General features: G+C 41.7%; 1 protein-coding gene across 1 annotated transcript; it reads left to right on the top strand.

Annotated features, from left to right (window-relative positions):
- The first annotated feature begins 3,550 nt into the window (after positions 1 to 3,550).
- RASL11B (RAS like family 11 member B) lies at positions 3,551 to 7,857 on the top strand. The gene is made up of 4 exons (XM_075566627.1): positions 3,551 to 3,863; positions 5,078 to 5,134; positions 5,376 to 5,452; positions 6,289 to 7,857. The coding sequence occupies exons 1-4, from the start codon at positions 3,740 to 3,742 to the stop codon at positions 6,754 to 6,756; spliced, it is 726 nt and encodes a 241-aa protein (XP_075422742.1). The 5' UTR covers positions 3,551 to 3,739; the 3' UTR covers positions 6,757 to 7,857.
- The last annotated feature ends 3,546 nt before the right edge of the window (positions 7,858 to 11,403 follow it).

Here is an 11,403-nt window from a genome sequence, read left to right as displayed (position 1 = left end):
AATAGTAGAAAGCGCAGAGTTTAACCCCTTCATCCCCGAGCAGCAGTTGTGTGGTGCAAACGATTTTTTGGTGTTTATTTTTTTAATTTTATTTTTAAGCGTCCGAGATGTACAAAAACAGATTGATTTAAAATACCCTTTACTAGGAACATAAATGCATCTCAGTGTCTAGAGGCAGCTTGCAAGATCTGGAGTTCTGGACTTAAAAAAAGAGGAGAGTTTAATGGAAAGATTCTGACAATGAGACATCATACAACTGCACAAAAGCTACAGTATAATGTACATGTTATTGTAAAAGATAGCATATTGCATCACAGAAAGCATACAGTAAAACAGATCATACGATGATATCCAAACACTTTCAAGACTAAGACACATTGTGATCATGTATTGTGTGTTATAATGAGCCAGCAGCTAAAAGCACAGTATGTGAATCTTTTCTGTTGTGCTATTTATAACTTGAACTTCTTAAAGAGGCAATCCGAGCAGCACTTTCAAAAATATATGCAGCCTTTGATTACTAATTACCTAAGCCACGGGTGCGCAAACTCTCCTCCCTGCGCCCCCCATGCCTGCTCTCACCCCCTGCTCGGCTCCAGCGTCAAATGACGCCGCGGGGTCATGTGACGTCACGTTGCCATGACGATGCGTTGCTGGAAAGTTACATTAAGTAAAGTTACAGAGGCCTCGCGCGATCCCCAGCATTTAATTTAAATGCCTTCGGGGAAGCGCGGGTAACCGCTCCCCCCCCCCCAGAAAATATCAAGCCCCCCAGTTTGTGCACCCCTGACTTAAGCTGCCGATCGATTCGTTCTCCCATGAGTGATCAGCAAAAATCCTGCTTCCCAGAGTTCACTAAATGGCCGTCTTTCCGTTTCAACCAGTCCTTCAGTCAGTGTAACTCAGCAGCTACAATGTGTCCTTATATTACTAAAGTAACAATATTTATTGTTACAGTTTGCAGCTCAAACTGCTGGGAATATTGGCAACAAATTATCACAAACAGGAAGGTGTTGCACTGCTGGGGAAGTGTGATAAAACCAGCTAAAGAAATCAAAGGCTGTTCATTATATTAAAACTCATTAAAAATGAATTAAAAGAAAACATAGTAAGTATTATCTAATACTACAGAATCGAGTTAGTAAAATAACAAACACATGTAGGATATTGCATGGATTGCCATTTTAAAGTCTGATGATTATCTCTATTGAATGTGCCAAAATCTATGAAAGGGAAAGCTGCAAACACGGGGGAGGTGGTTGTCAGTATCTTTATTGTATAAATGTAACAAGTAATTCAATTAAAATGTAGGAGTAAAACCATTGTGAAGAAAAATGCAATTCTTTCTTCATTGCCTGCCGTGCTGCTTAATATGGCACTTGCACAGAAGGCCTCTCTGGGAACAAATGGGTTTTAACCAAATCTTTATTTTTTTCTTCTTCATTCCTACATTACTATCCACAGTTCTGAGCCTGATATTATCTGCGCTCCTGTTATATGTGCATAAAAACAGCACGTTTCTGTGGATTCATGCCTATGCTGCTAGAAGAGCCTACAATACAAGCAGCAAAGGGCTGGGAGGTTTGGAGTTCAATGGTCAGTGTGTGATAGGGTGGGTTGGTGAAGAGTAACACAGACACACACCTAACCCAAACCCATGGATTCAGGTAAAAGAAGATGCATTACTTTGTCGGTATGTGGTACACAGCAGTGTATTAAAACATTAACAATTAGGATTGTTAGTGTTTTAATACACTGCTTTTTCCCCACTTATCTGCGATGTGCTGAATCTTCTTTTACCTGGATCCATGGGTTTGGGTAAGGTACTTCTGTATATGATTTCTATGATGTGTGCCAGTTTATGCCAATACTTGATTTGGTGTGCCTACAGTACTACCATGTTTTCTATCTATCTATTTGAAGGGCTACCCATTTTTCTATTATTCTAATATAAACATAGCGAACAGTTGAATGCGTGGTAGTGAACTTTGCCAAAATGATTCTGGTGGTGAAAGCCAATGGCAACATATATTTTTGTTATAGCGCGTTGTATCCGCTAGGTGAGACCTGCTGTTTAATTGCTCTGCACTCGCTCTTTTTATGAAGGCATAGTAAACCTGGAATCCAAAAAGGAATTCATGACTGATAAGCAGTTAAAATGGGGAATACCTGCCAAATGAATTTCATGCAAATGCATGGGTAGCTGCCAGACAAACAGTAACTACAAAGTGAGGGCAGTGCACATCTGAAAACAAGAATGAACAGCACACAGTAACATATCATTTGGTTCTGCAAATATGAAAATATGTCAAATTCAGGACCCACCGGTCCCCCTAGTGGTTGTGCAAATGTACTGTAACTTTTGGGTTAGCAGTACACAAATTTACTAATGCATCATCCACATGAAAGATTATATAAATAATATAAATACATCATTTATTTATCCACTTTAGGAAGTTAATGCTAATTTCAATTTCGAAATTGAAAGCATTCAGCTGCAAAACAAGGCAGACAATATCACTGTATTTTTTTAAACCCACTCTTTCAAGAAAACATAATTCTTCTCCCTTAAATACAAACTCCTACACATTCACACTATAACTTGTGCATACAGTCGTTGGTGTAGGCCATACATTCAAATTAAGACTCCTTTCTTTACTGTCAGAGCAATGTAGTGCAGCCCCCCCTGGCAGCCAAAGGGTTAAGGGTAAAACGTATCTCCCCTGACATTGTGAATTCCTTATACATAGAAAGCTGGAATACACTATATAGTGTTACTAAAGAAAAAAAAGCATTAGGAGCAAAAGTCAAATAAAGTTCTTTGCAATTTTGCTGGTGGTTGTTTAGTACAATTTACCCACACCCATTTTCACACCTAAATGAGTGTTCTGTGTGCTATGCACATGATAGAAAATGGTTAAGTCTTACAATGGGCCATTTGGGACTGGGATGTGCCCATACATGTCTGATGCACTTATTGTATTCCAAATGTACACCTCCTTGCATCTGAATACGTGTTCTGTAAACTGTTGCAGAGATGGCATGTGCTATATATAAATTCAAATACAATATTATGGAAGGTTCATGCAGATGTCCAGAACACCCCAAGAACAATAAAAAAAAAATGCATGGCAAATAAATGAATAAAAAAAACCCCTGCTCATTCAGCATGAAAAACTAAGTATAAATAAAATTTAAAAAGGGGAAAAAAACAGTTTAAAAAATTCACAGGAGTTATAGCAAAGATAGGAAAATATTATTATATCATCCTCTAGTTTCTTAATTTGACACAACTATAGGATTACAATATTATTATATCCCCTACAGTTTCTCAATGTTACACAACTGTAGAATACAAATATTATTATATCCCCTACAGTTTTAATGTTACACAATTGACAGAGATGATGGCGTGTGGGGGTGTAGAACAGAATAAACAGGAGGGGGTGGGGAACAGCCTGTGCTTTCCTGCAGCCTGAAGCCCTGATAGGTTGCTAGCAATTAAGGGGCTGAGCCTCTCTCTGTCTAATCTGAAACAAAACAGCCTGAGCAAGCTCCTGTAGCTCACAAAACCTCAGGATCGTTGAGCAGAGGAGTCCAATCCTTGCAAAAGCAAGACAATCGGAACAAAAACATACTGCACCGTCCCTTATTTGAACACACATCAGCCAGGGCAGGATCAGCAGAAGCCTTTCTGCAGCCACCTCCTCGCTGTTCTTGTCGCTGTTCTCTGGAAGAGATGCGTCTGATCCAGAATATGTGCACTATTACGGAATACCCACCGGGCACAGGCACTGACTGCGCCAGCAGCAGCAGAGTCATCAAGATAGCTGTGGTTGGAGGCAGCGGAGTGGGAAAGACAGGTGAGTCTCTTTGGGGCTGTATATAGGGCGTGTAGCAATCCCAACAACACAAGGCATGTGGGTACATGATAATAATAGTTTGTTCTTGTATAGCACTGCTAGTTTTAGGTAGCGTTTTACAGAGACATTTTGCAGGCACAGGTCCCTGCCCCGTAGAGCTTACAATCTATTTTTTGGTGCCTGAGGCACAGGGAGATACAGTGACTTGCCCAAGGTTCCCCTGCTTCAAACTCAGTGCCAGAGTCAGTGTTCTTACTCACTGAGCCATTCCTTCTCTTTTATTTAGTTACCTAGCCTCCAATTACTACTTCAAATAGCTAGTATAGGTTATTCTAAAGTTTCAGTTAATACAGTAGGTTGCATGTATTGGTTTTATTAGTTTTTTAAATATTTGACACTATTAGGCTGCAGGTGTTTTGTACAGTAGGTGTTTGGGAACCTTTGTGTCACTCAGGGTGAGCACACATCCACAGTGCAGTCTGATGGGTAGTCACTACATTGTATACACTGATATGTGAAGGCATCAGACAGTGGTATACTGTAGGTTGATGTTTATGGGCCAACTCATCATGGTAACCCCCTCAGAGTACCTTCTCTCCCCCATAGCAACAGTATAACAACCTTTGAGAAAGGTTCATATACCACCCATATGATCAGATGTCATTTCGTCATAAGGAAACGTGAGAAAGTCCTTAATGATGCTTGGGTGCCATATTGCTATCATATTTGACACCCTAGATATTTGGAAAAGTCCACATGCATCATGTTAAAGCCACTTTATCTGTACCTTGTGAAGATCCCGAGTCGTTGGTCACAGAACTCTTACCATACTGTAGCTCACCTCTACTGTAGGCAGGCACCGTTTCATAAACGCTCAATGGTTATTTTTTTTACTGCAGAGCATATGCACTTAGTGATGCAAACATTTCTAATCCCTGTACTATTGGGGCAACGTACTACAGTTCTCCCCATGGCTGAGTGGTTGATTAGCACAATCTTACTATTGAAGGGGAGAGAACACAATGCTGGGGTGAATGTATTGTTTCCCTGAAGCATTTCTCACACAGGAAGACACCACCTGCAGTCACTTAGCTCCTGAAAACTTTGTGACTAATTATTTTGAGTAAACCATTGATAAAGAAATCTCTGTTTTTGAGTATTAGCATTTTACAATCAGCCTTTCACTAAACTTGCCTCACTTTCATTTATTCCAGCGCTGGTGGTCAGATTTCTTACCAAGCGGTTTATTGGCGACTATGAAAGAAATGCAGGTAAGCAGATTGGTTACTTTTCTTGGCAATGCAATAACCGATAGCTGCCCTGTGCCTATTATTGCAAAACAGTATGTTGCAGAACCCTCCAGCACTAAGGAGGTTAATACAAGCACTGGTACTGTTAGACATCTGTAATTGTTGCTTTCGTTTTATAGTATTGCATTTGCCTATGTCTGCCATTTTCCCCAGTGTTTTTCTGTGAGGCTGAATCTAATGAATGGGTTTATTGTTTTCTCAGGAAATCTGTACAGCAGACAAGTCCAGATAGATGGAATGAATCTTGCCATTCAAGTCCAGGACACTCCAGGAGTTCAGGTACAGCCACTTTACCTCTGCAGAATTATGCCTGGCCTGTTAATCCCTTTGCTAGTTTAGGGGCAGCACATTGCTTGTAATTGCTCTATTAGCGGCGAACGGGTCAACGGTTTGGGTCAAGGTGACACAGTAGTTTCGGGTTTAGTTCCTCCCGAATGTAACGTAGCTATGAAAATCCGCTCAAATGGTTAGAATATTCCGAAAATAATTGCCAGTGACGACATGTTCACATTAACGTGTAAATTGTAGACTAATGAATTAGATGTATGTGAAGAAATCCACACGAGAGAGAGGTCTGTTAATAAAAATAGAGGGGTTGATAAAGTAACACTTTAGTATGAACTATTGAACCGCATCCAAGCGCTCTCCCCTGGATACTGTGCCACATGCGGGCTCATTAACATTTAGTCTAATATTCACAAGATGGTTAAATGCACACAGAGAAAATCGTCTAGTCCTTGCCTTCGGGACTGGGCAGCTGTCCAGGTCTAAATGCTTCCAGCTTATATCTTTTACTTTCCAGACTTGCTGTCTAGCCAGCTCATTTCCCTTTCTGTCCCACTACAAAGTCTTCCCTGCGTGTAGCAGTGCATTCCACTTGAGCATAGCATGTTCCAGTATATCTTATTCCAGCTTTTGCAGCTGGATCAACATACTTTAGGTTAACAAGGTGAAAGAGCAGACAGATTTATATAGCATGCATCTTCTGCAGCAGCTCTAGCTTAAGTACTCGGGGGAGCCCCTCTCAAAGTAGAGTTGAAGTAGCTGTAACAGTTTCCTGTAAAATAGAATAGAAGTAATAACCTATCACATCTCTCTCTTCCCCCTCCCCCCAGATAAGCGAGCAGAGTCTGGAGTGTAATGAACAGCTGAACAGGTGTCTCAGGTGGGCAGATGCTGTTGTGATCGTGTTCTCCATCACGGATTGCAAAAGCTATGAACTTATAAGTCACTTGAACCAGCACGTGCGACAGGTTCATCCCGACAACAGAATCCCTATTGTAATTGTTGCCAATAAAGCAGATCTCCTTCACCTTAAGCAGGTGGAACCGCAGCACGGACTTCAGCTGGCCAACATGCTGGGCTGCACGTTCTATGAAGTCAGTGTCAGTGAGAACTATATTGATGTGTACAATGCCTTCCAGGTGCTCTGTAAAGAAATTAGCAAGCACCAGACTGTAGGAATGCCAGAAAAGAGGAAAAATTCTCTCATCCCGAGACCAAAATCGCCAAACATGCAAGACTTGAAAAGACGCTTTAAGCAGGTCCTGTCTGCCAAAGTGAGGACTGCCACGTCTGTCTGAAGAAAGACTTTGATAGGTGTTCTACTTTTGTTCTTCCAAAGAAGCAACGGTTGATATTGCTAATGTGGAATGTTTAACTTTGGCATTACTGACTCGAGGAGGCGCAGCAGTGAGGAAAGATTCCTAAGAATCAATGTCTGCATTGGGTGGAGCAATGTGACAAGGCTAGGAGAAGGGATTCATTCACAAGTGGCCACAGTCCCAGAGACTTCAGAAGAATCCTCTTCAGTTACAATGGCCGAATCAGTTGAAACATGTCTCATTAGAGGAGAAGTGTCACAGACAATGTGATGGCTTGGACCTGGTCTTGATAGATACAATTGCATGGGGAATGGGTCAATAGTTGGAGAAGTGGCAAACCATTCCCATGCTTGTTTTTCATATGGGTTACTCACAATTTCTTTTTACGACTGTCATTTTTTTTAAACGTTATTGATAGTAAAGTGATATATAGGCGCAAAAACAACTAAAAGGTGGTCACTGTAAATATAGTGAAAAACGATAATGGGTTACTCACAGTTTCTTTTTACGACTGTCATTTTTTTAAACGTTCCCGTTAAAGTTGTACTGCTATATGTCAAAAGAAAAAAAAAATGTTTGCAGCTTTTCGATATTACAATGTTTTTCTCTGTGTGCACAAACTCTAGGCACAATGAAAATATTGGATTTGATAGAAGTGATGATGTTTCCTAGTACAGTATGTTCACCATGATGGTTAAGATTGTACCCGACTGCAGCAACAAACAAAGTCTTTTAAACAGCTCAGTATATTTATCCATATGGAATTGTTCTAATGTTGTTTTTATCTGGACCCCTCCTCCTAGTGGTAAATCTGGGTAATGTGTCAGGTATTTCAGCCTGGAGGCATTAAAGGGGTGATGTTTTCAATCATGCTTTACAGCTCATGATTTACTATAATAAACACACAGCCATTGTTTAAATGGTCAAATGCCACAGTCCCTTAATCTTAGCCAACAGAGATCGGGCTAAAGTTTTGTATGAATTGCACTTTAAAAGCCACTTGTGCTTTTTCTTTGTAAACTGTAATTTATTTATTTTTGTGTACAATAAAACTCCTACAGGGGATGACTTTTTAACATGTTTCTTGTGATCGTTTTAACCTTCATTTCGTACGTGATGCAATGTTCTCCTTGCAGGCAATTAACCTCTTCTCTGCCAGAAGGGTCTCCAAAGTTTTAATATCCAAAGTTTTCCTAAGACTTTTCCCAGCTGAAATGCATCCGTTTTTAGTCAACTTGGATTTTTAAATCATTACCAGACAAAAGCTTCGAGTCTTAACCCAGGGGGAGGGCAATGGAAGTGCAGATGTATCGTACAGCTGTCCTACAGCTCCTCTAATCTGAACAAACAAGGCACAAACGGGTTTTAGGATTTTATGAACAGTGCTTAGAAACAACGAACACAGCCATGTAACTCGGTCTACATCAGGGGTGACCCGTCCCCAAGGGCCACCAACAGGTCCGGTTTTCAGGATATCCCTGCTTCATAACAGGTGGTGCACTCAGATTGAGCCACCCGTGCTGAAGCAGGGATATCCCCAATAACTGATCTGTTTGTTGCCCTTCAGGACTGGCGTTGGCCACTCCTTGTTTACTCCATACCGTTTAACATTATCTTTCATTACATACATTCTATTTCATAACTAGACACATTTCTGAATCCTACCACACCGCACATTTTATCAGACTCGTCAGTGTCATTAGCAGTTTAACCACTATGATTTGTGACAATGGGGTAGAAGCAAGAGGATTGTGGGGCCTGTGGAAAAACATGCAGGTGAACTCATGGGGATTTTATCTCTGCTGCAAGCTGGGGCTGAAAGATAACTTTGAATAGTTTAGAAAAAAAATATCCCAAAATAAACAAATCTCAGGAATATTGGTATTAAAGTAATTCCAAAGATGCAAAGATCCTGGAAAAGCTATAAAGAAGTTCTAGGAAAATTCAAAATAATATTTTATTGCAAAAAGTGCAATCCTGCAAAGTTTTTTGTTTTTTTGAGGAAAAAACACTAAAATGCTAAATAATATATATATATTTTTTTTAAATCACACTTTTTAAAAATGGTATTTCTGTTTAGAACTTCAGTTGTTAATGGTGAAACAAATCCATTACATGCTATTAGGAAAATAGCAATAATGCTCGATCCCCAGAAATCTAAAAAAATTGATGACAATATTTTTGGAGTAATGCATTATAAATAAAGGATAGATTCAATGTATTAGATTGAAAAAAAAAGTTTCTTTAAAAGTGATAATTAAGAAAAAAATATTCAACCTAAAAGGTTAAAGATATTTTACATTGATGTTGCAACAAAACAGAAAACAAGATGTAAAAATAAAGGATCAAATACATGGTAATATAATTATACAAAGTAAGGTGGTGTAGGCACAATAAATCTCTAATTAGTGCCAAAAATAGGAGAAATAGAGAGAGCAGAGAGCAGTAATGCATGCATTTTCCTTTAGATGTGATCTATATCAAGAAGCTTATAATCATGTAATGGGCGCAAAAACGAAATAATGGTAAAGCAGGAACTTCATGGTTTGCATTTGTTAGTATGTTGCTTTCTTCATTATGTGTCCATATTAGGTGTTTGGGTTTAATTTATTCAAACATATTTAAAAATATAAATAAAAATAAATTAGAAAAAAGTGCTAATAATGAGAACATTATTATTTTCAACCTCAACTTTTAACATCTACTGTATGAGGTTATAGGGTTGCCAGATGGCTTCTCCAAAAATACTAGACACAATGTTAAAAGATGCGACCCCCTCCCACCCAGTACTTATATGTATTGAGGGGGTGGTGTAATCAATACATATAACAAATAACCTCACCCCCCCAATACATATATAAAAATACCCCCAACCCCCAAATACATATAGCGTTGTTTCCCCCACCCTATGGGAGATGTGGCGGCTAACAAGTGTGTGTGGTGCTTTACCTGTGGCTCACAGGAGGCCTGAACCTCCGCTCCTGGGAGCCTGGGGTGTACCTGGATCGTCTGGTGACAGCGCCTCCACCTGTGAGGGATCCTGACAGCCCCGGATAACCCCTCCACAGGACCCAATACAATAAGTACACACAGTGCATATGATAACAGGTTTACGGAACATGCAATAACAATATGCAGTATAATACAGGCCCCACAGGGCCGTACCCTCTGTCCAACATCCTGTCCACACCCTGGTGGGGTTTTCCCCAAATTACTGAGGTGCCCTGGGCACTCAACCTCCCAGTGTCCACAGAAGACAACTCACCCAATGTATGTGTGACAGCGCTGCCCACAATCAGTGTTAGAGTTGGTGCACTTGTAGATAGGTTATACCTGCCGGGTGCTCCAACACCCGGTAGCGCCAACGGAAAACAAGGGGCCGTCCGGTCCCACGCAGTCGCCGTCAGAAATGAGTACGCCTCCACGTGGGGTGATATCCAGCAGGAGGGTCCCACCTTAACAGTCTCTTTATGCGTTGGTGGTCTGGTCCCAGACCACAGGCCGCATGGCATCATTTGCTGTGTCCCTGACACTAATCACAGAAAGGGGCCGTGTCCCTGTCTAAGGGCCTATCCCTGTAGCAGCCACAAATTTACAGGGGAGTCGTGGCCTAGCTGGGTACTATAAGGGGGGTCTCTGGCCTAGTGCAGGGGTCTACTGAATCCCTGCACCTACACCCTCACCCTTCCGTGTCCCAGCTCCGACTGGCGTGGTCTTCTCAGCGCGCCAAAAGTATCTACTGCAGAACAGGAGAGCCTCGCAGCCCTATTGGCTGTTGTGCGGCATGTGACTGCAGCCCCTGGGGCTACTGGGGGTTGTAGTTCCCCTGCGGAGTACTTTATCTAATGGCCGCCGCTTTATTCATTCTCCTGCGCAAAGCCCACTGCACATGCGCGTGCATAACAAAGATGGCGGAGCTCCAGCGACCGGATCGCTGATGCTTTCTCTGCTAGCTGGTAGACTCGTCGCAGGCTTTCTTAGAGCTGCTGTACGTACTTGAAATGCGTCATGTTGGGTAACCCGTCAGTCGATACTCTCAGACGTATGTCTACAGGAAGCCGTGCATTAGGAAGTAGGGAGTGAATCCCATAGATTCGTGGTGGGTGCAGTTATAGGCATGCACCAAGAACTCCACATGTTTACTCCATTCACTCTTCTGAGAGCCCTTTAGGGTGCCGAGCATGTCGAGGAAGGTCCGGATGAACCTCTCCGGCAGAGCATCTCCTTCCGGATGCTAAGGAGTCGTTCAGGACTTTGTGATATTTAACAGCTTCAGTAATTCTCGGATGAGTCCCACCCTTGATCTGAGGGCAGCCGATTTGGTTAGCCCATAATGTATGAAGTATCGCTCCCATAAGATCTTGGCCACCGTGATGGCCTTCTGGTCTTTGATGGGGAAAGCTTGGGCGTAACGGGTGTAGTGGTCTATGATCACCAATACATTGCCGATGCCTCAGGCATCTGGTTCGATACATAAAAAGTCCATGCATATGAGGTCCAGGGGACCCGAGCTCTTCAGGTGAGCCCTTGGAGCGGCTCTGGTAGGGAGCGTCTTGCGTTGGATGCACCGTGAGCAGCGGCGGAAGTGGTGTTCTACCAACTCTCATGCGAGGCCAGAAGAACTGG

This window comes from Ascaphus truei, chromosome 1, assembly GCF_040206685.1.
Source record: "Ascaphus truei isolate aAscTru1 chromosome 1, aAscTru1.hap1, whole genome shotgun sequence".
Classification (NCBI taxonomy): Eukaryota; Metazoa; Chordata; class Amphibia; order Anura; family Ascaphidae; genus Ascaphus; species Ascaphus truei.
The sequence above is the reverse complement of the archived record's forward strand: the minus strand, read 5'-3'. Positions and strand labels throughout refer to the sequence as shown.

Coding starts and splice junctions, on each gene's coding strand:
- RASL11B (XM_075566627.1), top strand. CDS start 3,740: ATGCGTCTGATCCAGAATATGTGCACTATTACGGAATACCCACCGGGC. Junction 5,135..5,375: donor CGACTATGAAAGAAATGCAG/GTAAGCAGATTG, acceptor TTGTTTTCTCAG/GAAATCTGTACAGCAGACAA. Junction 5,453..6,288: donor AGGACACTCCAGGAGTTCAG/GTACAGCCACTT, acceptor CCCTCCCCCCAG/ATAAGCGAGCAGAGTCTGGA.